We start from the raw sequence: 27835 nt of genomic DNA on the forward strand, positions 1-27835 counted from the left end.
TAAATGGTCTTGAAAAATAGCTCTCTAGGCTTTCTGAAGGTCTTTTAAACCTTTTCTTTTGACATTATCTGCTTTTTCAACAGTTTTCAATCTATTTCTTTTATCTGAACATTTTTAGCAGAAAGTTTTATTTGTTGACCCACTTAACACTGATGTATGAATCATTCGAACATACGTACCTAACTCAAGAGACCTTAAGTTGTGCCTACACATAATAGACAACTTAGGAAAGACTCAATTTTAAATTGTATCTTTTGGGTACTTTATTACTCAGTCTGTCAGAAAAACACCAAATCTTTCCCAGTTCTTTAGTTGAATCTCTCAAAAGCACAATAGAAGAAGCTTTTAAAACTATTTACAGCAGATAATGACTTTCAAATACTGTTTAAGTCCTTGAGTAATAGGAAATAAAATTCAGCAGTCAAGAAGTCATTCTTCAGCAAGGGAAACAAGGAGAAAAGGCCAAGTGATGACTCTAAGTTTTAAAGTTGTGGTTCAAATGGTCAACGTGCACAATATGTACAACAGTGCCTGTAAAACATGGTGGAGGCTCTGTCATGATTTGGCGCCGAATTTCAGTCGGTGTTAGAGATCTTGTCAAAATGGATGGAATTATGAACACAGAAAAGCACCACCAGATTTTGATTCACTATGCAGTACCATCTAGGAAGCATCTGATTGGTGACAGCTTAATTTATCAGCTTTGACAATAATACCAAACAAATAGAAAACTCTGAGTCACGGATTGGCCTCCCCAGAGCCTAGAGCTCAGCATTATTGAAGCAGTGTGTTATTATCTTGACAAAGAACAGAATAAGAGACAACATCCAAAGAAGAGCTACGAATGTCCTTCAAGAAGCCTGAAGAACTTTTCCCGAAGACTGCTAAACAAAATGGCAAGAAAGCTTGCTAAAGTAAGTTCAGGCTGTGTTGAAGAATAAAGGTGGACATACTAAATATTGACTTGTTAAGCTTAAGCTTAAACAAATTACTGTCCCAATTTTCCTAGCAAAATGAGGCTTGGCTCAAGACTTTTGTATAGTTATATTAGATCATGCTGGGGGAGAATTTCCTTATCTGTGGGCACAACAGTTGTGTAATTCTTGTGCAGTTCTGAGGTCCAGTCTTTGAAGGGAACCCTCACAAGCATAGGGAGAACATTCAAACTCCACACAGGACAGGTGGTGGAAACCCAGGACCTTCTTGCTGTGAGGAAATACTGTTAATCCCCACACCACACCTACTTGTAGAGCAAGAACCCTTTACCCCAAAGAAGTAGGCCCCTTTTTGTTATGTCATACATTGCAGGTCTCCACTTGCCATGTGTGCATATGGTGTATTCCTTCCAGCTTTTTAGAAATCAATACCCAAGTGTTTCTCAGACAGAGTCTGCTTCTACCCCCTTCCTCACAGCAACATCTCTGATCAATAAGCCCCAGAGATGGCAAATTTGATTACTCCCACCAAGCATAAAATTATCTATATTAGCAAGACATAGGTAGATCCTTGAACCTTTAAAACCCTTTCCCTCCTCTCAGTGTTTTTCCTTAATCTGAGCAGGGGAGGAAACACAGGAAAACAGACAGAAGTGTGGTATAAATGACAAGAGCAGGAAAGCAGACCAAAGGGATGCCCCCAGTGTGCATCTCATACTATCATGTGTCTCCAGACTTAATGGGCCTTAGTGCTATCAGCACAATCACGACTCAGCTTCCTGTCAAAGGGAGGCACGCACAAACACAGCAGTCATTTAGCAAGGCTCAGGTCACAGGCAGGCTCAAAGCATGAAAAACTGGCTGTAAGGAATTATAATTTCCAGCTTAGTCCGACTGCTTTATCTGCACACATTTAGCCAAAGTTTGTAGGAAACTGCTTTTTTTTGACACTCCACTGGCTCATAACTCAGTGGCCCACCAACAGACAGGCAGGTTCACAGATGTCATTAGCGAAAAAACCCAGAGGAAATCAGATGAAATTCAATCTAGATCCCCCCTCCTCGCTGAAGCGTATTGAAAGACAGAGGCCCAGCATCTACAGCTGTCCTCACACCTGTTACCATATGCTCTTCAGTCCAATCACATTCAATCTCGGAATATTAAATGTCCAGCAGCTACCTAGAGTCTACGCAAAAAAACTGGACACTCAGCTCATGTTATATTTTTGACTGACATATTTTCACTGCAGTTTTCCATTCCTCTTTTTTTTTTAATATGCTTATGAAGAAACACACATTTCCTGATTTTAAACTGCCATTAGCAAAAAAGTGAAGTAAAACCAGTGAGTGACTTAGTGTCGCAGGATTTCCTTCGCACTCCATCCTGATAAGAGGTGCCAAGGAAGGAAGTCTTCATAATTAATATATAAAATACAAGTAACATACAAGAAGAACTCAGTAAATATGGATTTGATTTGTTGACATGGAAAATAACAGGTCTTACAGCTTACTAGTGCACAGACAGCATAGATCAGGTTCATCTTGTGACAACTGTTCCTCTTTGTTCATGTGAGCTGCTTATGTATGGACTATGTTGCCTTGCATGGCTCTCTAGGTTTTTCCCCCTTTCACATCTGACTTTAGCTTGCACTTTTTCAAACAAGTGCATTTGAACTTTAATTTCTCCAACAATTGTCCAAACAACGTTAAGTATCATGGTAGCCACAATGAGTGCAGTAGTTTGTACTCATTATCAGATTTCAAAACCAACTCAGTTAGCAGCCAGTGTAACTCATAGATTTGTGTTAAATCTTCATCAGTGTTTTCAGCATTTACTTGCCATCCACTCAAAAGCATTTCCCCCTCACCATGCATTTTCCACCATTATCAATTTCCGTGATCGACTTTGCTGTTCTCTTTTTCACTTGCATCGAGCACCTGTTTAGTCTTTATACTGACATCAGCACAAACTCAATCCCAGCCAGCCCCCCCCCCCCCCCCCTTAACTACAAGCACTTGAAAGCAAACATAACAACAGATATTTAAAGTATCTGCATCAGTGCCTTCAGTCTCGACAACAATAAGATTCTTTCAGGAGGATACAACCCTTAAGTATAATATGGGTTATAAATCAATGTGGTTCTCATGTCACATTGAATAGCAGCAGAATATCCAAAATCTAATCACAGTGAGTGTTAATCTATTCCATCGTTGCTCTTTTACTATGAAAAGGTGCTACAGTACAGCAGCCACTAATCAGTGCCTCTCTGCTGGCTCATCAGTAGATTCAGGCTGTGACCCAAGATCTCTCACATCCCTTAGCAGCTGAGCTCAGCTCTGCTCAGCACATCACATCACAGCAAGTCGTCATGATTCTTCCAGGCTATTAAAAACAAGAACATGGATTTTCTTGACTAAGTGATTTGTCAATCGACAGTATCAAACATTTGGTGTAACCAGTGTGCTCATCTTTCACAAAATATGGCTACTACTATATGGCTCTTTAAGCGTTACACATATGAAAACTTCTAAAAGCTGTATATGACCAAAAAAAAACAAAAAACCTTTTCAGGGTTAAACTGATCCACACAAACTGACCTCCTCTACCATTTCAAAGGAGGCCCTACAGAACCTTATAAATATATTCCATCACAGTAGATAAATAGTGTATTTTTGTTAAATGACCCTACTGCACAGGAGGCATGGTACACAATAGGCTTCCATGTACATACTTCCTCCACACCTGCTCAAGTGTCACAGCAGGAACTATGACCACATCCCTAGTCATTTATACAAGCTCTATGAGCTAGTCAGCCCTCCAAAAATACAGGAAATGGTCACATTAGTAACAGTAGATATATATAATCAGCATCCTCACGAGGAGGAAGTGACATAAATAATGTGCAAATCGTTTAGCTTGGTGATAAAAGCTCAGCATGCTGCTCAAATCTGACATGTATGTAAATAAAGAGCAAGAAATAAACAAATTCATGCATGACCGACTGAGCACATGGCTGCCACTGTAAGCTTAACACAAGTTAATCATAACCTGCCATAAATTCTCTGAGCATTTAAAGTTGCAGTAAAGTTGGCTGTTTATAATCCTCCAGGCTGCCTTCTTTTCTCTTTTTTTCCCGGGACACAGTGAATCAACCTGCAGCATTGACATTCACAACATGTGGCTGCCTGCTTCACTCTGGACTTCCCTGGAGGGGAAGTAAGACTTCACATTCACTCCTAAACTAAACCAAACCAAACCAAACCAAACCGTGCCCCCAATACTATATTATAATTTCTCTACATTTACCTGTTGATTTTCAGAGCGAAAGCCCGCCGATCTGCGCTGCCCAGAGAAGCCATACGCGAGTCTGAAGTCCAGTCCGGCGACGGTGTCGCTGGTGGCTTTGGTGTTTTCTCGCGGTTTGGCACCGTCGCTCTCTCCAACGCACCGCTCCTCCAGCTTCGCTACAGCTCAACTGTCACACCAACGCTCATCTTGGTTGCGGCGGCGGCAGCAGCTTAACTGGGTGTAAACTTCCGCATTTAATGAGAGCCATCCCGTGGAGACAGAGGGGGAGAGAGAGGGAGGTAGACATCGACGGTGCGAGAGTGGGAGGGGATGTGATGGGACAGGCTGGATGAGGCGCGCGCGCTCCCTCGCTGCCGTGGTGAGCTTTAACAAGCGCTTTCCTTCAGTGTGTGTGTGTGTGTGTGTGTGTGTGTGTGTGTGTGTGTGTGTGTGTGTGTGTGTGAGAGAGAGAGAGAGAGAGAGAGAGAGAGAGAGAGAGAGAGAGAGAGAAAAGCGCTGACCACTTTCGGCGTGACACTAAGACTGAGAGGGAAACCAAATAAATACACTTGTTTGATAGGTTGGCTCTGTCCAAATCCAAAAACGTCAGATTCACTTTTAACCACAACCGTAACCACATGAAGGTGCTTTAACCCAAACCCTGGCGGTGGAACCCTGAACCAAACATAGGTGTAGATTATCTCTGCTATGCATCGTGCCACCAGTATGATGGTGCACAAATCAAATCATCTGCTAAAAAAAAAAAAAGATTGCTGGTATATAAACTGTTATAAATGCCTTGCTGGCCTGTAACTTGCTCAAAAAAAAAAAAAAAAAGCTATATTGGTTTTAATGAAGATTACTGAGTAGGTGCAATAATGTAGACTCATAAGGATACAGGAAAAACAGGGCATGTCTTTATATTATGTATAACTCCATTGTTTCAGTTGATTACAGCCTATTTACCAAAAATGAACAAAGATATTAGACATTGACAAACTAACAAAAAACAAATGTAAGCATCAGGAGTTTGGGAGCTAATTAAACAGGTGGGAGCAAACTGTTTGATCATTCATTAATTGTAAAATTGTCAAAATGTTAAAAAGTCTGCAGACAATGTTTAAAACTAAGTAAAGAGCCATCTTAACGAAACCTTAGTAAGTTAAAGAATAAGTTGTTCTCTAGCATGTGGAGAGATAGTCTCTCACTAAGAGAACTAACGGTATGTTTATTGTGACAGAAAGGGTCCCATTAACTATACTGCTTCAGTGTAACCAGTGCAAAGCACCTAATGTTCAAAAAGCAAAAAAACCCAAACAACAACAACAACACACACATCATACACTCACATACAAAACAGCAAAAAAATAGGACAATAGGGATGACATTCAAAATAAACCAAAATTGTACATAACCCCCCCCCCCCCCACCCACACACACACACTTCTTCCACCTCACGGTATTAGCTTAAATCTGATAACAGTGCTATTGTTCCAACCTTTTCTCTCCCACTTCTTGCTGAAGTCTTGTTGTATATCGCAAGTGTTCCTGAGTATGTAACCTCTAAAAAGTGTAAAGTTTTTTAACAACACATTTTTTGGGGGGGAAGATATTTTTCACTATTCTCCATGTTTCACGCAGTGTTTAGCCACAAAAACAAGAAATTATGCAATCCAGAAGTTATAAGTTCCTATGGGAGTCTATGCTATGGTGCCGTTTTGCTTGGTCTAAGCCTCACAAACACTGGAAAACACATCAAGGGGATGCACACACACACACACACAAAGAAAAGAAAAGAAAATCTAAACAGAACATAACTGTCTTGTTTTGGAGTGTAGCAGAGCTCAGCAGCAGAGTACAAGAACAAATGATGAGCTGTTTATTTTAGACTGTTACAAAGCCCATAATAACATACATTCCAAAAAGTATGGTCCACAATTGCCAAGAAACATACAAACAAGGACAGGGATACACACAGAGAAGCAGATGGACAGGTAGCAGTGTAAGTACAAAAAGAGGCTTTAATTATGCATACAGAGGCAATGAAAATCAAAGAAGAGGGGAAAGACTTGGGTAACCAAAAACAGCTGTTGCTAATCAAGGATAAGAAGCTACAGGAAGTAAAAGTAAATAGAAGACAGGAGAGGCAAATCAAAATAAAACATACTAATCTGAAAGACATCACTTTTCAAGTGTCTCACACAGACACTTGACAATACAAGGAGATAACACAGTGAGACTACACAAAACCAAGGATGACTCCCAAACAGAATCAAAAACCAAACTCAGAATGCGAGAAGAATCATAGAAATAAACAAAACTCAGTCCAAACAAGGAATCATAGTTAAGGCTCGGGAATAACAATTAAATATTGTCAAAAAACTCACAGTCATGAAATACATACCATGGATTATAACCAAACGAAGAATACTTAACAATAACAAAAAACAAACAAGCTCAGGGCTCAAAACGGACAACCATGACAATAACTAAAATAGCAAAGACAAAACTACTAAATTAAGTCTTTAGGATTAAAATTGTCTGTAACTATTGCTTACTGTCTTCAAACAACAGGTAAATTTTGCATAAGAAGAAAGTAAATAAAAGACTAAATGCAATATTTAAGTAACTGAGCCTAATATAAAAATGTTTCCTATTGACAAGTGTCCTATCAGTAATGTTTGAAGGTTTATCGATCTGGAGAAGTTAAAGTAAATTGTGGCTTTAAATTTTTAGTTGTAATATCTGTTTTCTGTCATATATCTGTAACACAGGGGATCACATTGTGATCCTGGGTGATGTCTGATATTTAGCCTCTCTATAAATTTCACAAACTCAAACTTTTGAAGACAGTTGATAAACGAAAAATAAACGTGGGAAGCTGTTGCAGCTGACTCCATATTCCTTATACAGCGGCCTTTTATAGAATACTAAAACAGTATTAATCCAATATACAGAATCATAAATGTGTTGCACTGTATTAATGCTACTATTATATGTTATATCTAAAAGTTTCCTTTATAAAAATCTGCCCATGTGACACGCTTTGTCATGAACTGTTTTTTGTCCCCACCGTGTGGTTGTTTGCCACCATCAACCAGGACCAGGTCCGTGTAGAGAAACTGTCTCTAGAGCCGAGAGAAACCACACGTTAGCGTATTTATTTTAATGAAAAAAAAGTTTTAAATGTTTAAAAGAATTTCTTTGTAATTTATTCTTTGTAATTTCCACCTTTAGCGTTTACTCTGCCTGTTGAGTTCATCGCTGATAGCAAAAGCGGAACTTTGTCCTTGCTTCAGGATTTGAGCGGAGTGTAGACGGTGTAACACGCTGTCTAAGCAACAGCAGTGGAGACGAGTGCTTTTTGATGAAACTTCAAGTGTTTGCAATTTTATGAAGAACAGCCTTTTAATTAATTCATAGCAACTCGAAGGAAGTCCGGTTGTTTCTGTTGTCATTGTGATTCAGCAGGTAGGAGAGACAACGGTTCCTCCTCGTTATTCTTCATTATGTTATACAGGCGATTCTGGTGGCTCGTACGATTGTGGACAGATCCACTCATCGTGGGCATGAATGTAGCAGTAATTTTAGATTTTTGATGATTTCTTGAAAGGGTTTTTTATTTAAATTTATTTCTTATTAATTTTTTTTAAGGTTGAATGATTATGCAGCATACGTTTTTAGTAACTTTAACAAAGAAGAATTGGTTGCACAAGTATGGATTTATTTTGGATTTTCTCTGATCCACACAAATATTTACATACACTGACTTCAGTCTGTTAGTAAGTTGCGCTGAAGGCTCTAAAATGTCTTAACCAGATCAGACCAATGCCTGCTAACTTCCCATCAGTAATCATGGCTCATTATAAGTGGTAGAAGTGTCAGGAAACCAGCAAATTTAAATAAACTGCCAATTCTGCCAAGAAGAGTAGTCAAATATAGGAACTGTGGCAGAACTTTGTTGATGGCTAACAAAAGAATCTGGTCAAGTGCAACTTGCTAAGGGGTATTTAAAAATATTAGTTTGGGTACACATCTATATTTAAATCTGTTTGTATAAGTTTTTCCCTGTGTGGATTTGAGAAATTCCTAAATGAACTCAAACTTGTGCACCTACTTCTTGTGTTTTAAAGTAGTTGGTGATGTATGTTGAACAATCATGACGAGTGTATGTAAACTTTTGATCACAACTGTATAATTCAGTGAATGTCACTTTTGCTGTTCTGGTAAAACTGTGGAGAACATTACATCTGCTGGTTTGTTTAGACTTGTAAACATTTCTCTATTATACAGTAAGTCCCTTTCTAAAAAATTCTCATAGGCCTGTTCAGTCATGTGTTATGACACAACTGAAGAAAATGTGCCTGAGTTATGTTTTTATTCATGGATTTCTTCGGCATATTGTTTAACTAATGTCATTAACCTTTTTCTCCAGATGTACTAAGTAATTATTATTATTATTTACTGTGCATATCTTCAGCAATATGTGTTTTGTGCTTATTGGTCAGGTCAGATAAACCTTGTGCACCTAAAACATAATTTCTGGCATGATGTTGGATGAGGATGATGATTGCCCAGAGTTGGTGCCCATCGACACACAGCCTGGTCCTCCCGTAGGGCAAATACCGGTCACTATCATCACAGGCTATCTTGGTGAGCGAGATCTGTATTACGAGCTGCTTTAATGAGCTTATAAAAGAGTTATAATCTGAGACTAAGCTGCAGGGTATTGTTTACTCAGCCTGTGTTACATCATAAGTATGGTACTAATATCACTCCTTATATGTTTCTGTATTTATTTATTCATAGGTGCTGGAAAAACTACACTCCTGAACTATATCCTTACAGAACAACACAACAAGCGGATTGCTGTCATACTAAATGAATTTGGAGAAGGTAGTAAACCGTTAATATGCCTCAGAGAAATCAAAAGCAGGCGTTATTTTTGCCTGTTTTGTTCTGTTTTCTTGGTGACAGGTGAATGATTGTTGTTGTTATTTCCTCTGATTTCCACTAGAGGGCAGCACAGTAACAAACTTACACTGATATACAAAAAGCCAAAGTTTTTCATCTAGATTTTTTAAAGTTAGGAACTGCATTTGAAGTATGGCATTGTTGCCTTCATTTATGTTCAGTCAAGCAGTGGACAGTTTTGTAGTTTAGCCTATTTACATTTGTGTTTTTATTAGTTTGATTGGTGTGAAAACCTCATTTGACATCTTTATAGATCTTGTAAATGTTGAATGTATTGGTATAAATTTCTAGGTGTGAATCGCTCATCTTTCCTCTTCTTGCAGGCAGTGCCCTTGAGAAGTCCCTTGCAGTGAGTCAGGCAGGAGAGCTATACGAGGAGTGGCTAGAACTGAGGAACGGCTGCCTCTGCTGCTCTGTCAAGTATGTAGAGTAGCTAAAGCCCATTTAGTGTTGAGTTAGCATTAAGAATATACATTTTGACTCATTTCTATTTCTAATAAGACATTATAATACTACTACTGTGGTAATAATTGGTGCATTTTTATGTGAGATTGGAAAAGTATGAGATTTCTTTTCAGTGTGACAGCCATCTCCGATAAAACTCATAGTTTCACTCTGATTTTTCAGGGATATTATTATGCAATGATTTTTAAACACATGTATAATTTCTGGCACTATGGGTCCCACGATCAAAAAGTAAATAAATAAATTATCCTCTCATTCACATTTTGTCAGATATAGAGGAATACTGAAGATATTGAAATATGAAATAATACAAAGAGGATCATGAATAAAAGTGTCTGCGAAGAAAAAATATGTTACAAATTTTGAATTTCTGAAGGTGTCGCCTTTTACATTACTTCAGCATCTTAACCAGCTACATAAGATATTCATAGGAAATAATTACTAGATATGTGCTATATGTAGTTTTTTTTAGTGTGATTTCTTGCGATCATAATGTTCTTTAGACCATCAGCATGTTGTGTGGGTTTACAGAAACAGTCCTTTTCAAGTTTCCAGCTTCATTAGTCCCCAGTTATTGCAGTCTTAGATCAGAGCCCACACCAATGCCTGCAACGTCCGGTCAGCGTCACCTTAACATAAACTTGCGAGAGGATACTCTGTGAATCATGTCTTCATCATCAAACTGTCGCAAAGAAACTGGGACATTAGACCTGTGGAAACCTGGACTTTGGTTTGATGAATTACCTTCAGTTGTGGTTTCTTTGTGAGTCACAAAGTGTGCGTTTCCGACCACAAAGCGTGAAGGAGGATGTGGGACTGATTTGTGCGTACAGTGAGGGTATAATTTGTGAGCATAGTTTTTTTTAAATAAACTAAAATACATCTGTTGTGTCTGTAAGGCTTATTTGACCAACAGGAAGATTAAGTGCTGTATCACTTGACCAGTTTGAATTGTTTTATATATTTATTGTTACTTTTTGCAAAGGTATTTATTGAGAGTGACCAACATGGACGGGATTTGGAATGGGTTTTAGTGTTAAAGTTAGACATGGTTTGGAAATGTGCAGAGGAGGGATAGTAGATATGTTGGATTAAGGATATTGCATTTGTAGCTGCCAGGCAGGAGGAAAAGAGGAAGATCACTGAGAAGATTCATGGATGTAGTGAAGGAGGACATATATAGGGCTGGTGTGACAGAGGAGGATGGTAGGGTTGGGTGAAATGAAGGCAGACGATCTGCTGTGGAGACCCCTAAAGGGAAAAACCTAAAGAAGAAGAAGAAGTGATATATGTTTCATATATTTTATATGTGAACTTACCTTATATCCTACATTCATAATTCTTTGTATATGGTATTGTTCTATAACAGGGGTGTCCAGTGAATTTTCCCAGTTGGCCTCCGTTGGGGCCTGATCAGAGCATCTTATCAGTGGCAGTTTATAAAAAGATAAAATGACTATTGAGCAGAATTGAGTTCCCCATTTTTGGTGTGGCCCTCCACAGCAAAACCCAGTTTCTCATGTGGCCTCCACTGCTCTGTAATGTAGAGATGATTGAAAATATATATAAAAATATAAACATAAATGAGCGGGTATTCAGTCCTTGATTTTGGCTGTTTTGTCAAATAAGAGTTTGTATTGTGTTTTCTTGGATAAGACGATAGGATGTCAATTGGCAAGTTAAATATAAGCTGTCTTTAGTTATTGGTCATTGGGTTTTTTTGTTTTGTTTTTTTTAAGGGACAATGGTCTCAAAGCCATTGAAAACCTGATGGAGAAGAAAGGAAAGTTTGACTACATCTTGTTAGAAACCACTGGACTTGCTGATCCAGGTAACATACTTTTTCATTTTTTTGGAGAAGTTAGAATATGTTGAGCATATATGTGTGTTTGTTTGTAGCTGATTTTAATCTGCAGCACAGGCAGCAAACATTCAGTTATTTGCTGGTTCTGTGAAACCTCAGTCACCAGCTGTTCCACCAGGTGGTGTGTGTGGGCTGGAAGCAGTTTTTTTACAGCCCCCCCCCCCCCCCCCCCCCCCCCCACACACACACACACACACACACACACACACACACACACAGATGTCATGTCATGAACGTCAGATCTTATTTTTTCGCAGTCTCTGTGTCTGCCAGTCGGTTATTGATTGATTTTTATCATAAATCTTAAATTCACAATTTCAGCTGCTACGTTTTATATCCTGAATGCTAGAGAAAGTTGAACACACCAGTTAAAGTTTTTCAAGTCATGTAAAGGTAAAGATTGGTGTAAACTAGAACCAACAAGGGATGATGGTTGATTCTAGTGTCTTGGCCAGCTTGGGCCTATCTCTGTGGTTTTTGTTCTTCCTGTGCTTGCGTGGGTTTCCTCTGGCTTGCACAGATTTATTCTGTGTTTGAATGCACTGTTTGCATGTATGGTTAAATATGGCTTTGGTCAGTAAGGCTAGAGTAGTGCTAAATTAATGTCAGTCTACTTCCAGTACTGTTTTGACAGGCTAAACTATCTGTTTTAGTGAGATAAAATTCTTGCCTAGAAGTTTTAACCCTCTCAAGGTGGGCGTTGCAGATTTGCAACAGTTAAAAACTAACAACCTGATTACCCCACATACATATTTTATGAGATTTTATTTTATTCAGAAGTACCACTGCAGGACTTGGTTGTGCATTAGCAACAAAAAGTTTAATTTGAGCCTGAGAGGGTTAAAAAGTGAACCATAATTCTTTATTTAGGTTTCTGTATCATTATGGTAACAGTGTCTCTCTCTGCCTTGCTACACCACATCCCCTTCCTGATGCAACCCCAGTTGAACCAGCTTCTTCTTGCCGAGCAAATGTATTAACCACCGCACTAAGACGTTTACTAGGGATATTCATCTCAAGTTTACCATTTTATAACTAACTGCTGTGATAGTATTGCTATCCATTCATTGCTTAGGCTTGAATCACAAAATCAGTGTTGGGCTATAACAAGGCGAGTGCTATAACATTTGGGATGTGCCACTAAATGACAGGTGTCAGGCGCTAATGGCTTACACAAAAGACAGAACCAACTGAGCACGCTCAGAGTGGGTCTAGGGCTCGCGTCTCTGCCACGTCATTGGCTTGTTACGGACGAGGACAGGTCTGTCATTGGCTCTGGCAGTGCTGTCAGTCATAAAGACTCCCAAGGGGATTATCTCATTTCTTTCAAGAAGAGGCTGGATGAGTTATGTGAAACATGCCACTCAAAAACAGTGTTTTCATTACACGTGCATCAAATATTTACAATGCTTTCTTATTCTGGCTTGGCACTTAGACAAAGGGAGCTATGTGAACAAGCGGTGGCTGGCATGGTAACAGAGGGTCTTGTAATAACCACGTCCTCAGGAAAATAGAAACAAGTCAAATGTACGAGAAGGACAGGAACAACTGAAGGCTTCAGATATTGGTTTTGTTTAAAACACAGACAAAAAATGCATGAAAGGTTTGTGAGAATAATTAAAGTGTTTACTACATATTTGCTGGTTCTTTTGTTCAAATAAAAGACGTACTATTAAGATGTCTTGAATCTGTGGAAATTGTGATAGCTAAAGCATTTTCAAATAAATCAGAAAGAAAATTGTCAGTGGATCTAGCCCTTGGTATCAGACACTTTGCATTTCCTCTGACAGGAGCTGTGGCCTCCATGTTCTGGGTTGATGCAGAGCTTGGCAGTGACATCTATCTGGACGGTAAGAGATATGTAATGATGTAAGTTTGTACTTTGGCGCTTTTGCTGTGTCTGTCAGGTTTTTTGACTTTGCAGCTGTAAAGCCCATCACACATCTACTTCCTATGTAGAGATAAACAGAGATAATGGCGTCTTTGGTGAGGCGTGAAATCACATTTCAAATGTTTACGTTTTATTGCACCCTTCTCTAGTTGCGTGCACATATTGTAAGTCTTTCCATTTGAATGTGTTTGCCTTTATTGTGTTTGTAAAGACGGAGAATTAAAAGTATAAAGCAACAGTTTAAAAACCAAATAGTTTAAGAAACGTATTTTTCATCAGGTGCATGCACACTTGCGTCATGTAAGGTAAATGTGAAAGCCTCCACTCTTAACACTCTTTAGCAGTTGCTTTCACTGTTAATGTACTGCTGCACGTGTTTCTGCTATGTCACACTGTGTCGCGCGCGCGCGCACACACACACACACACACACACACACACACACACACACACACGGAGCAGAGAACTGCAAACAGCTGACATTTGTGGCTGGATTTCTATCTGTTTTGGTGCTCATGCAAACAGCCTTTAACTACACTAAACACTTTCTTTAGTTAAAAATTGTTCTGAATTTGATTAATTGCAACTTTTTCACTGCAGAGTTGACTAATTTGAAAATCCCAGCACAGATCTTATTATTCTGTACAAATAACATGATAATAGTGTTGTCAGTATAAAGATCCTAATGTAAACTCTGGTGTGTTTACTTAAGCTTCTCTGGTCCCTTATGTGTATAACTACTACTACTATTACTACCTGTTCTGTACCATTAAAAACAAAATTTAAACGGAATTAAAATATTCTTAAAGGCTAAAATTTAGGTTTTCTGTTTCGGGCCTATGAAGCTCAAATTGCAGAATAAATGTGATTTTAAAAAACATGATCACACTGGCTTAAATTCTGCGTGTTTTTTTTTATTTTTTTTATTTTTTTTTTATAGCGATGACGTACATTCGACAAAAGTATTGGGCCACACCTTTTAATCCTTGAATTCTAGTCTTCTCAGTCCTATTTTCAAAAGTACATAAATATAAAACAGAGCACCTCACCATGCGGTCTGCCTTTACAAACATGAAAGAATGGGTTGTTCTAAAGAGCGCACTGAATTCATTCATTCATATGTGGTGTTATTGCAAAGTGGAACTGCTTAACAACCAACTGGCAGCAGGTCAGCGAGTGCTGACGTGGATGCAGCCTCAATAACTGACATTAACATCAGCATGAAACCTGTGCACCGGGAGCTTCACGGCATGGGTTTTCACGGGTGAGCAGTTCCTGTAGGTGTTATATTTGGGTGGAGCTGTACTTTTGTCCATGTAGTGTATCTGACTTGGCCAAATTGTGTCTACTTTAAATGGTACCTTGGTTCTCACGCTCAATACTCAGCTGTCTACTCTGTTGTTACAGGCTACAAAACCAAAAGTGTTCTCGAAATAATTCAGACAAAGTAGCTCAGACAGACAAAACCAAACACCAACAGGCAGCTGCTGCACAGAGAGGACAAGCACAAGTTGTGGTTTCGCCTTTAATTCACTAATCCTCGATATGTGGTGTTTTTGTCTCTCCTAGGCATCGTCACTGTCATTGATGCAAAGTATGGACTGCAGGTTTGTGTTGTGTACTTTTGAGTAGCTTTGAGACATTTAGTACTAAAATAATTACTCAAGACAGACAAGATGTTCAAGAAACGGTCTGCAATGAGCATTTGAGTTTAATAATTTGGGAGATTTTGAACTGTTTAATAAGTTCACTTTGCATTGTGGGGACATTCTGATTGATCTTTCACACTGAATAATTAATAATAGGAAGAAAATAACTGTTAGTTGTAGTCTTGACCATGTCAGTCAGCTTCAGTGCAAATTCTGAGTAGTAGCTAAACTCATTTAGTGACTTTTTGGTGCTAAACTTATGCAGTTGTTTGTTAACCTGCAGTAAACAGCAATAGATACGCAGTCACATCCTGCCCCCTTTGTGCTACTTAAAAGGAGTGGGGCAAGTGACATCTAGATAATGGGCTCTAATTTGAAGGTGTCATACTCACTGAGGTGACACATTTCATGGCCTAGGCGCTGTCCTCTCCTCAAAGGCAACGTGAAGAAACTCCTGACAGAAAGACAGGGGATTTAAATCTTAGTGAAAGAGTAATGGATATCAGAGATGTGACCATGTAATAGGAATGTCACATCCACTCACCTGTCTCTCCTTTCATCTATCTCATCAAATATCTGTCTGTCCTAAATTTATATAAATCTATCTGCCCCTGACTTTTCAGTCCCAGGAGAGAGGATGTCAGATAAAAGCAGCAATTGGTCATTCTATTAGGTTTTATTTAATACATTTTTTGTCATTCAGTCCTCTAGAGACAAAGCTGTGGTGATTCAGCCGATGACAGATTAATGTCACGCTGGCACTAAGGGTCAGGACCCAGATTAACACCTCCTGCTCTCCCTGTTATTACATATTAAGCTGTTTTGGAAAATGCAGCACCCCCAGTGCAGTCTTTTGTGTCCCATCCAGCAAGAAGAGGAGATAAAAAGAAAATGGAAAGTGATCTCCCGTGGTTCCACGTGTTAAGAAAATCACTTAATTTGCAGATATTAAACGCAGGCCTTTCTTATCTATCTCAGTGTCACATTTTTGTACATATTAGCTATTCTGATTCTTGAAAGAACACATAAAGCATGAGCAATGCAGCCCCTTTAAATTCTTATTATTATTTGTCATTTTGACGTTGCATTTGTAACTTATCTCCACTCTCCACATGTTAGCAACTAGCAGAGGAAAAAGCAGATGGACTTGTCAATGAAGCAGCCAGGTAAGTTGGCTGTATTTTTTTTAAAATAATTTCTTTGGAAGCAGGAGCCATTTATTGTCTTTGCAAAGCTATGCTAACAAACTTTATAATTACTGTGCAGACATGAATAGGGTGGATTTCCCAAAATTACAGACAGAACCAACCGCACAGTATCGCCATCATCAAGCTTTTATGACTCAATGTGGACTCTGCTCTCGTCGCGGCTCTGTGTTTGTCTCCCAGCTTGTGTCTTACAGCAGCTGTGTGCTGTTGTCGTTGAACAAATATGCTGATGACAAAAGAGCAGTTGCGTGACCTTTTGCATCCTTTGTCTTTGTGTATTCACCTCTAAACTAAACAGTGCTCAAGTCTCACTTGAGTTTGCTGTGCATTTCACGTTGCTACACATTAAGACTTACTAATACATGCCCATGCTACTGTATTATTTAGCCTCTTTTTTCCGCTGGAAAATTGACACACTTAATCACAATGAAAAGAGGTGCGGTAGATGGTTGCCGGTCATGTATAACTTAACTTTTGTGGTTGTCAGTGTCGGTTTTATTTCTGTTGCACACTTGAAAGCAACAAGGTTGGTCAAAGTGCTTTACAAGTTAATTTCAAACAAACAAGATAAAACCACATATCAATGAAACAAAACCAGTCAAACTGACTAAAAACAAGTTGGAAAAAACCAAACAAACGCCACAGCGTAAAACACCTGATGGGAAAATGAGCTTGAAAAAATGCCATGGTAAAAGCATTCATTTTAAGATGGGATTTAAAAATATCTCGACTAGATGTTCTAAATGCAGTTTTAGGATTATATAAGTCGAGCAGCTGGTTAAGAAGTAGCACCAAAAGTGAGTAAAAGAATCCTAAAATCAATTCGAAAATGGGCAGGGCCCTGTGTAAACCTGCTAAGACTGGAGTTATGTGATCATGTTAAAGAGATGTGCAGCAATATTTAGGACTAACTGGAAGCAAAGGAGAGATTAATGTGTGCACAATCAAATTACAGAGAGTTACAGTAGTTTAATCCAGAGGTGATGATGCAATGATAAGTTGGAGGAAGTTGAGATTTTACTTTGGCAATTTGAGATAACCAATAAGAACTGGTCTTAACAACTGTGTTCACTTGCTTCTCTAATATAAAATAAACTGACTAAAAACTTCTGTAGATGTACATCAAATATTAATGTTGTGAAAGGTGTTGCAGGTGCATAAATACTAGAAATGCTCTTTTAGCCAGTTGCCAGGCAAGATCATGACTGCATAATATCTGATTATAGATAAGAACCTTCATGGGACTGAGGTGTACCTGTGTGTCAGGTTTTCTACACTTCTTTGTGGGTTTTGTTTTGTTTTTTGTCCATTGTTGGTGTCATAGAAAATTTAAAGTGCGTGTTCACTTGTCACATGAACTCAGCGTTGTCTTTATTATCCTTTCAGACAAATTGCTGTTGCTGACTTGACCATTATCAACAAAACAGACTTGGTGACGGAGGAGGAACTAAAGGAAGTCAAAGACACTGTCAGGTCAGCATTCAATATTTTGTCCTGGTTGTCATCTCCCTATTTAGGTGTCTGTAGAGTGGATATGTGTAAAGTTTATGGTTTCTCTGACTTCAGGTCTATAAATGGGCTCGTCAAGATCATAGAAACCCAAAGATCAAGGTGAGTGGTAAGGTATAGGGAATCGTGTTGTGAGAAAGGGTTAAGTGGCTTCTCTGTGGCCTGGTCCCCTGCTGTGTTTGGTGTGACTCCTGCTCAGATCTTTGTGTCAAAGATAAAGCTGTTCAGACGTGACTTGCACATGTACAAACACAAACTGCTGTGACCTGAGTAAACACCAAACCCCTGCGTGGTGTCCAGTTTCTCACAAGGCTTTGCTCTCTGACCCCAGGTCTGCATATGTGCGAATGCGCATGCATCCAAATATGTGTGCGCACGCACCCTGCTGTGCGTTATTGAACCCAGGTAGCATCTGGCTAACACAAGCATAACTCCTTCAGAGTTCAGAACTGGGTGAGCAGATGAAAGACGCCATGCAGCGAGGGGTTAACCGAAAAAACATTGTCAAAACTTTTGGGGGTTTTGTGCCTAATTCAGCTGACTTGGTTACTTTGTTTTAGAAAAGTTTAAATGTCTGGCTTAATTTATTGATTTATTACTCAACTTGGTGTGGAATTTAAATTAAACTAAAGAATAAAATAAAATAACTTGTGATCTTTGTCTGCAGGGTTGATCTCTCTGAAGTGTTGGATCTGCATTCCTTCGACAGTAAGGACGGAGCAAAGTGAGTCAGTTTAATGTAACTCAAGTTATTATTGAAAGCCAAACATAACATCAGTGTAGATAACTGGTGCACGTGTAAGTGCTGCATGATTATTGACATCCTCATATGAAGAAACAGATTTTCAAAATAAAGCTTAAACTAAAGATGATACAAATATTTATGTTGAGGTGTTTACGGTATGTTACTGAGAATAAGAACTGACGTGAAACCCTAAAGAAATTCAAGAAAATATATTGACATAAAAGCATTTCAGAGCTGAAATCTTTCTTTGGCACTTTATTAATGCATTGTCCAGTTTATGTACTGCTCACTACTTATATCTGTTGTCCTCATCTCAAAAACTTGCAGTCCAAAGATAAAAACATAATAATTTTGATGCCACTGATGGCCTCTGCTGCTACTTTGAACTGTCTACCCAGCAGTCCTGATACCGTGGTGACCATGTTTCTCCCTAATTAACAGACTCTTTTATTGAGCATCCCTCTGTTACACCACAGGATGATCATCACATTGTATCCCCTGTAGAATGCCATTATAATGAAAAGAATCAGTGTTCATCCCTTCATGTGAATGTGTTAAAGCTCTCTTACATGCCCCGAGTCACTGTCTCTGGGCCAGCTGCAGAGGATTAGTGCTGTGTGTGTCCATTGGCTCCCGAGGAGTTTCCCTTGTCCCAAAAGATAGCTCCTTTACCCCTGCCTTTGAGATCACGGGCCCCGCCTCCCTTCAATCCCATGCTGGCTGTTTGAAGCGGCCCCCCGCCGCTCAGCCTGTGTGGCACTAACAGCACGCAGGGCTCAAGCAGCTGGACACAACATTTAGCCTCCTTGTGAGGTCAGGGAGAAGTGGGGGCACAAGGGCTGTAGTTTGTTTGGAAGTGTTGGTGGGTGTTCTGTAGGATTTAATTGGCATTTCTAAAGCCTTTGCAAGTCTGTTTAGAGCTGTAATTAAGCACAGCATACATTGCATTATACTTTGAGATCAAACACAAAGAAGAAATCTCTAAAGTCCACTTCTTTTCTGTAGAAGATTAGGAGGAAACAGATAAAAGTCATCAGTAGGGTCAAGTACATTTGCAGTTGGTTAACCTTTATTTAATAATGAAGGCCATAATGATAATGTTTTTGCAATAGGCAGTAATACATAAAAGTAAACATACCACAAAATCAGAATTAAACTTTGCAGCTTTCGAGACAACGGAGATGGTTCCAAGCATTTTTTCCAGATGCCATTTTTAGATAGAAGCTTAAACCTGTCTGGCTGGTTAACCTCAAAAACAAAGCAGTGGCTTCTTATGAGCTCAGCATCAGTGTTTGATTGTTATTGATCACTCCTGACCAACTCTGGAGGAAAAAGTGAATTCTTTTTTCTGCTTGTGTTTTTTTTTTTTTTTTTAATGAAATGAAATAATTCCAGGTATAGCAGCAAACTTCATAACTTGTGCTTCATCTTAAAGTCCATTGAGGGGATCCCACTGTCCGCAGTAGGAAGCACTGCAATAAGCAATAAACCCCTTAGATTAACTGTTACCAATTTAAAATAATAACAGTGTGAGATCAACACAAACAGGTTCTTAAATGTCCCGCGACGTCAGCTATCAGAGAAGAGGACACACAGTACAAAAATAGTAGAGGCAGCTCCAAAGGCACAAAATGTAATTGGTGGTCTAACATAACATAATATGCAAAGAGTATATATATATAATTAGATTAAATTAGATTTTTTAAAATTTTGCTTCTGTACACCACTGCAGTGGGCTTTAAGTCAAAACAATGGGGTTAAACTATTGCATTAACTGTTTAGGAATTACAGATATTATCCACAATCTCCCATTTTCAGAGGCTCAAATGTAATTGGACAAAGAAATAATTTTTTTAAGTAATTACTTTTTAAATTTTTATTTAAAAAACACTGGTCAATAACTCCCAACACTGTTTCTCCCCCTGCTCTGCTAAGCTTTTACTGCAGCTGCCTTCAGTTGCTGCTCATTTGTGGATTTTTCTGCCTTCAGCAGCTCTGGATGCTCTGTTAGGTTGAAACCAGGTTACTGACATGCACTGTGGACCTCATATATAGAGTTTCCAGTGTACAGTTACCAAATATCAAAGTTCATCACTTAGAATCATCTTCAGATCTTTTAGCTGCTTAATCTGTCATGAAATAATAAAAAAACGGGTCTCACCTGGCTGTGAAACTACTCGACAGTCCTATTATGTTTAAGCCTCTGAAAAACAGGAGGCTGTGCAAAAAAAGAAAAAAAGAAAAGAAAATGTCTGTAATTCCTAAATAGTTCATGATGTAGTTTTGTTACACCCTTTGAATAAACGCTGAAAGTCTGCACTTCAACCATTTCATTTAAAATCCAATGGGGTGGCGTACAGAGGCAAAACTGCAAATACTCTACTGTAATATTTTAAAAATGAGGTTGATTTACTTTATCTGTTTTTATCTGAGTGTCACAAAAAATCTATGTAAAACCATAATTTCTCTTATCTCGAAGTCTTGCAGAGAAACTCCAACTTGTCAAACCTACAAGAGCACATCTTGACAAGGTATTGTCTCTTTCAGTTGATTTATTTCCTGTTCTTGAGCTTTGTACACCACTGGGAGTTTTTCTTGTTTTGTTTGCTAATTTATTTCAACACATCATTTCCTACGGGAGAAAGAGGGCTTCATTGTCCTCAGGCTAAAACTCTGCCCTGCATTCCCCTGGGCTGTCTCACTATAGTGAAAAATCCCTTCCCACAATGCTTTTTGTGATTAGATCAACTTGAGGCTTTTGATGTTTTTTATGACATTTTAAACAAACCCTGACTGAGTCATACACAACTTAACATTCACAGCTGACAGACTTGCAGTACTGAGCAAAAGTTGAAAGTCGGTCTTTGTTTCTTTATATTTTGGTAGGAAAATGTGGAATAGGTGCAGTGATTTATTGAATCATGCACGTAAATACAATATTTCCACATTACTTCAGTAATATTGAGGTCCGGGCTCTGGGGAGGCCAGTCCAAGACTAATGGTCTTCTAGTGTGTGCTTTTCTATCCATGTATGCTTTTACTTGACTGCCAGTGTGTTTGGGATCATTGTCATGCTGAAAAAATGAAGCTGTTGCCGATCAGATACTTTCCAGATGGTATTGCATGGTGGATCAAAATCACACTGTACTTTCCTTCATTTGTAATTCCATCAATTTTGACATGATGCCCAACACCACTGGCTGGAAAGTAGCTCCAAATCATGACAGAGCCTCCATCGTGTAAACACTCACTGCTGTATCTCTCTGCTGACCTCTGCCTTATACACTGATGAGAATTTGTACCAAAGCTTCATCATGCCATCAGACCTGTTGCCACTTGTTTTTCAGCCCAGTTCTTTCTATTTGGCACACAACAGCCGTTTGCAACCCTTTCAGAAAGCCTGAACAACTAAATATATAGAGAACTTGAGGGTCGCTCAAGAATTTTACGCAATATTGTGTGTTGACTAGATGATCACGACACTGGCAAGAATCTTCTCTGCGTTTTGTGGCGTTATAGTTGTTTAAACAGAATCCATTTATGAATCCAGGATGTTGGATATGAATACAAAATATAAAGTGTAACTCTAATCACAATTGTCTCTTGAGCTGATTTGTTTTCATATTAAATAATATTTGGCAAAACTTTGTTTCTTCCAGGGTTAGTTTCACATGGATATGCTCATCAGTTAATAGATCGTATGCTTCCTTTAAGCAATTAGGTCTCTTTCTGTTGTCACTTGTGCTTTATACCCATGAACTTTTATCACAGGATGAGGAGAGATTAGGGTTATTTGTGTGGGTAAATCACAGCATTGTTGTCTTTTTCTCTCAGGTTTCCTTTCCCGCATGAAGCTCAACAGGCACACTCTCAATCCCCTCCACCTCTTCTCCCCCCATGTTGCTCTTTTCATGTAAATGAGAATGCTCTTATTCTGTTGTTATACTAAAAGACAAGGAAGTATATAACTTTAACACTTTGACACAAAACCCCTCAAATATCTGCAAAGTGCCCTTTAAATGCTGTGAGGAAGTATGGAGGGGAGGGACTGTGTTTCTGTGTGAGAGAGAGGAAAAAGAGAGGGGGGGGGGGGGGGGGTGATAAAAAAAAAGGAGTGTGGAGCTGGGTTTCAGGTGCCACGTGGGGTCGTGTTGTTTCTCACGTTCATTTACAAAGTCATCGGTTTGGGTGCTAGAAAAACACTTCTTTTGTTTAGCTTTCATTACGACTTTGCTAGTTTCAGTAAACTGAAAATTTATGTGAATTTGTGTTTGAAGTAAATCCCATCAGTTCTGCTCAGGGCACAAACGTATAGAAACCAAGCATGTTTGAAGTATATACTTTTAATTTTAAAAGTAATAATATTTTTCTAATTATATGTTTGATTTTGATATTGTATGTTGCATCCTCAGAGTATTTTAACTGTGACCTTTGAAATTGCTGGGGATTTGTCTGAGGACGCCTTGAACGCCTTCATCCAGGTGAACACGCTCTTCATCATTCATATCTCTGCTGTTATTGCTAATTATATGCAAAACGGCAACGTCCTTTGAATTTATTTTCCTCCGTTTCAGGATCTGCTGTGGGAAAAGATTTTCTGTAACAAAGACGGGCAGCCGATGAGCGTCATCCGCTTAAAGGTACAGCACAACACAATAGACACCCCGGTGGCGACAGTGATCAATAATGTGAGCCTTATTAACTACTGTAATCAGTTCCAAATGTGTGGTTAATGTGTCACCGGTGTGTTTTTTACAGGGCATAGTGTCGTTTGCAGATAAAGGCCACCAAGTGATGCTGCAGGGGGTTCACGAGCTGTACGAGCTGAATGAGACGCAACAGCTCTGGGAGAACCCGCGAATAAACCGGCTTGTCTTTATAGGTGAAGACGCACACACACTTTTTTGTGTTTATGCACCTCATACCACTCTGGAACAGTATCACACTCCAGCTGTGTTTAGCTGACTCTGTGGGTTGCTTTGAAAAGCTGTAAAAACAACTTTGTTGATGTTGAGACTTTTGCTCATAGAAACTATTTTTACTCTACCGGTTTACTTTATTCTGTGTTGTAACTTGATTTTGTATTAACAGCACTTTAATTTACTGTGATTCCTCCTACTTTTGATTTATTTATCTCTATTTTATTGTAAATCACTTTGACTGCATATCAGTGAAAAACACAATTTTTGCTTTCTTACTACTTAAAATTCAGCATGTTGCATTAAACGATTAAAATGGTCTTTTGTTATAGATTTTTAAATCATTCTCTGTGCCAGTATTGACTACATGGAGATAGTTTACTAACGTTTATTCACCATTGTAAAATTGTTTTTCTGGTTATAAAAAAAAAAAAATCATAAATTTTCTTTGCGTCCTAGTTTTCTGTCTAGCTTACTTATTGGTCATTAATAACCAAAGGACGTTACTGTAAATGGAGGCATTTTATCTGCAGTGGAAAAAACTCCTACACTTTTCATATCTGTGTGTGGCCAAACTTTATTAAAATCCACTTTGTTTTGCAGGAAGAAACCTGGACAAGGACATTCTGCAGGAAAAGTTTGTTTCTACAGTGCTACTCGGCTCAGAGAAAAATTAGCTTCAAGCCCTTTTTTCCTCTTCTTCGCTTCAGATTTTGACTCTGGAGCAAAAGCGTTGGGACTGGCTGTCCTGCGATTGTCATTCAGACTCCTTTTCTATATGAAGATTTGGTAGATCAGAGGGTGGATAAAGTGTTTAGGCACTAGTGTCCATCACAGCCTGCTTTAAAAGCTACGTTTAGAAGGAGTTGTAGATTCTGACCCTGAAAATTTACCCAAAACAAGTCCAGTGATTTAATTAATCCATTGCATTTTTAGAAAGTTTTATTTGATAAAATAAACATATTTACAAAGTTAGGAGCCAACCCAGCAATGCACATGCTCTGCTACTTGGGGAATGGATGGTACTTGAAGTGGTCCTACCTATGTTTCCCACTTTGAATATGTGGATTTTAAATTATTCAAAATAAACGTTTGTTTTTCTTCTGAAGTATGTATTCTACTGATTTCCTGATAAACCTACTCAAAACAATTGTTTTTCATCAGTTTCCTGGTAAAATAGCATCACTGCTTGTAAATATTGTTCTGAATAGATAAATGTAAGTAGCACGGTTTTCTTTAAATTAATTTCCTTTTCAAAAAATACACTGTGTCATTTATTTTCTTTTGAATAATGCAGTTATTTGACAATACTGTGAGGCGCGCCCCTCACAGTATTGTCAAATAATAGCGCTTGCAGCTTTAGTTGATGATTGTAACACTTGACAAATTCGCCCTTGACAAATACAGCTACTCTATTTTTATTTTTTATTTTTGGTATTTGTTACTTAAGCCTTCATTGATACAGGTATGTGAGAACCATCTCTTGCGCGCACAGTAGGTCCTGTCAGGTGAAGAAATGGGTGGAGTTTCCCCAACTTAGTCATTTGCAATGGAGATGCTACAGCAGCGCTGTTTTAGCACATGTCTGATGTCGGCCAGGTTTGCTTTAAGAACGGCTTTGCATTACATTTGTCGCGATTGTAAAACCAAGGTGCGCGCAAACACAAAGCGCACCGTGCAGCTGTGCCGTTTCCGACTGCGATTCTGATGCTGATGGCCTCGTTAAGGCGACTGCTGCAGCTTTTCTTAACTGGCTGCGGGAAGCCCTACCATGGCCATTTTCATGGTCAAACCACCCACGGGCATCCAGAGGTGGCAAACTAAACGAACCCACAGGGGGTTCCGAGTGAGAAAGCCTTGATTTCTTATCACGTGCTAGACCTGGTGTTAAAATTCTCAAGACACCCCCCCACACGCACACACCACTCTGCTGCTGTGCGATTTGTAATATAAAATGTAAGTTTTAACTTGTTATTTGTTTCTTAGAACAAGACAGTTACAGGTCGATGAAGAATCAAAGATTTCGATACCGGCAACCATAAAGCGAAAAAAACAAACAAACCCAAACCCAACAACTAGTAAATCAGATGCAATGTTTTTTGTATAAGAGTGTGTGTGCGCGCGCGCAACGTCTCCGCTTCCAGGATTTGTATAACTGAAATAAAACGCGTAATAAACACAATAATAACATACTGGCACCGTGGTGTTTCTATGTATTGTGTGAATGGGCCTTACGCACATCAGGACCACGCAATCCCCCTTTCCTCATTTGTTTGCTTCCCGGGGCTCCCCGCGGTGTAAGGCTACTCTGATAGGTCCAGAGGGTTAATGGGACTGGCCTGCAGGGCAGCAGCTTACTAGGATATAAAGCCACAGCTCTCATCACGATAGCACAAGGAGTATCAATAGATTCGCTTTTACGCACAGTCGAGGGGCCTGTTGGTTTTTACGCACGGCAAACCATTAAGGCCTCTTTGGCACAGTTTAGTTTTTACGCGTTTGTGAGAAATCTTAGGTGTGACCATGACTCTCTCAAGTGAATTTGAAGCTTCACAACATGCCGGATTGCCTATACAAGAGGATGCGATTGACATAGTAGGCGAGGATGTCCACTATCGAAATGAGTGCTCTACGGGTTCCTCAGCAGAATCTGGTGCGGAATTTGACTCTTCAGAACCAGAATCGTCGGGGGAAAGCGAGAACAGTTTCTGCGCAGACGCACCGGCGTCAAGGAAAGCCCAGAGCAGCTCGGTAAAGCCCCCGTACTCCTACATTGCTCTCATCACCATGGCTATCCTGCAGAGCCCGCTGAAGAAGCTAACGCTTAGTGGCATATGTGACTTCATTAGCAACAAGTTTCCCTACTACAGAGACAAGTTTCCCGCTTGGCAGAATTCGATCAGGCACAACCTCTCCCTTAACGACTGTTTCATCAAGATTCCGAGGGAGCCCGGAAACCCGGGAAAGGGCAACTACTGGTCTCTGGACCCTGCTTCGGAGGACATGTTCGACAACGGCAGTTTCCTTCGCCGGAGGAAACGGTTCAAGAGAAACCAGCCCGAGTTCGGCAAAGACGGACTGATGTTTTATTCCAGCTTTAACTGCTGCCGGCCGTACGGACACCCATATAGCATAACTGGCCAGGTAAGCCACACGGCTGCCTCTTCTATTCGTTACATGCCCCTGCAGGAAAGCATCATGATGCCTTCCTCATCCTACCACCTCCTACCACAACCCCTGAACAGCCACGGAAAGTGCGTTGGGCCTAAAGACTTAAGAGCACAGCTTTGCGCAGCAGAACCAGCTGAGCCGAAATCCGGCCCACAGGCAAAGTGCTCCTTCAGCATCGACAGCATCATGAGCAGACCCTCTTCTATCAGTCAGCACAACTCAAATCCACAGCAAGGCCCGCACGGTGCTCTCGGTTACGGTCAACTCATGCCTGGCCCTGCTGCCTGTTTGGTTCCGACCCTCCTGCAGCCTTCAAGGAATCAGTTTTGCCCTCCTCCCATCCTGAGCACTGCTCCTTTTATAAACGAGCACCTCAGACTGTCGTACCCTCGTTGCTGAACCCTTTGAAAACACTTTACAGTGTCTGTATGTTTGGCGTAGCTCATTTCTTAAAGAAATGTTTTTTTTATTGCATGATATTTATGTGCGTTATGTCTGTAAATAAGATGTGTTGTAATATATTTGTCAAGGTTGCTTCAGGGGAAAACTTCGTCAATGTGAATGTGTTTTTTTTATTAAGTAACGTGGCAAAATAAAATGAATATGTGGGAAACGATTGCAAGTTTTGTTATAATCTGAGTCAGTGCACAGTGCTCGTAAGAGCTATATGTGGATTTACTCAGAGCAGAAATTATTGTTTGTGTGTAAGTTTGAAAAACACTTAGATTTTCTATATTTCTGTAGTCTTTATTGATATTTGTACCTGAAGTACAGGTGATGCCAAACTTTTATTTTAGCTACAGCAAAAATGACTTACTATAATTTAACTGACAGTATTTACCGTAAGGGTTCAACATTGTGTTGGCCTGCTTCCTCTTGATCAACTGAACTCACTTGTAGTCTGCAGGCTACAAGAATGATGACAAAAATCAGGTTTTATTAAAGTAAGTCAATGTCAAATTATAAAAACACATTTCCAACCAGGAAATGAATAAAAGCTATACAAACGCAGGGCTTAAACTCGCACTGGTCATTGCCGATAAAATAATGAAACTCACTCAAATGAAAGTTAATTAGCAGGTTTTAGAAATGAAACTCTGTATCCCTAATTGGTACTCTCACGTTTACGTGTTTCATCAAGTATACAAAATAATAATAATGATAATTAAAAGTCACTTTTTCCATTCTGCCTCAAGGTCGCACTGTTTCCAAAATATTG

General features: G+C 39.3%; 3 protein-coding genes across 6 annotated transcripts in view; 2 read left to right on the plus strand and 1 right to left on the minus strand.

Moving 5' to 3' along the window:
* The window catches only part of dock8 (dedicator of cytokinesis 8), a 55136-nt gene extending 50540 nt beyond the window's left edge, over positions 1 to 4596 (minus strand). For 2 of the 3 annotated variants that reach the window (XM_026186332.1, XM_026186334.1), the window contains exon 1: positions 4242 to 4595. In XM_026186332.1, coding sequence (XP_026042117.1) covers positions 4242 to 4294 — 53 coding nt within the window. In that variant the 5' untranslated portion in view covers positions 4295 to 4595. Of the gene's footprint in view, positions 1 to 4241 lie in introns of all 3 variants that reach the window. The other variant, XM_026186333.1, reaches the window with a different exon arrangement.
* A 2909-nt stretch (positions 4597 to 7505) lies between these two features.
* On the plus strand, positions 7506 to 24553 carry cbwd (COBW domain containing). Of its 2 annotated transcripts, none has more exons than XM_026187909.1 (16): positions 7506 to 7694; positions 8732 to 8876; positions 9033 to 9119; positions 9521 to 9617; positions 11402 to 11493; positions 13317 to 13376; positions 14985 to 15022; positions 16184 to 16230; positions 17659 to 17745; positions 17839 to 17883; positions 18449 to 18505; positions 21006 to 21057; positions 22939 to 23007; positions 23101 to 23166; positions 23285 to 23408; positions 24049 to 24553. In XM_026187909.1, exons 2-16 carry the CDS (start codon positions 8771 to 8773, stop codon positions 24120 to 24122), a joined length of 1101 nt encoding a protein of 366 aa, XP_026043694.1. In that variant the 5' UTR covers positions 7506 to 7694; positions 8732 to 8770; the 3' UTR covers positions 24123 to 24553. The 2 variants fall into 2 exon arrangements, with proteins under 2 accessions (XP_026043694.1, XP_026043695.1); XM_026187910.1 differs by having other exon boundaries at positions 8737 to 8876.
* Positions 24554 to 24610: 57 nt separating this feature from the next.
* On the plus strand, positions 24611 to 27220 carry foxd5 (forkhead box D5). Its single transcript, XM_026187911.1, has one exon. It carries the CDS (start codon positions 25969 to 25971, stop codon positions 27013 to 27015), a length of 1047 nt encoding a protein of 348 aa, XP_026043696.1. The 5' UTR covers positions 24611 to 25968; the 3' UTR covers positions 27016 to 27220.
* Positions 27221 to 27835: the final 615 nt, after the last annotated feature.

This window comes from Astatotilapia calliptera, chromosome 12 (genome assembly GCF_900246225.1).
Source record: "Astatotilapia calliptera chromosome 12, fAstCal1.2, whole genome shotgun sequence".
NCBI lineage: Eukaryota > Metazoa > Chordata > Actinopteri > Cichliformes > Cichlidae > Astatotilapia > Astatotilapia calliptera.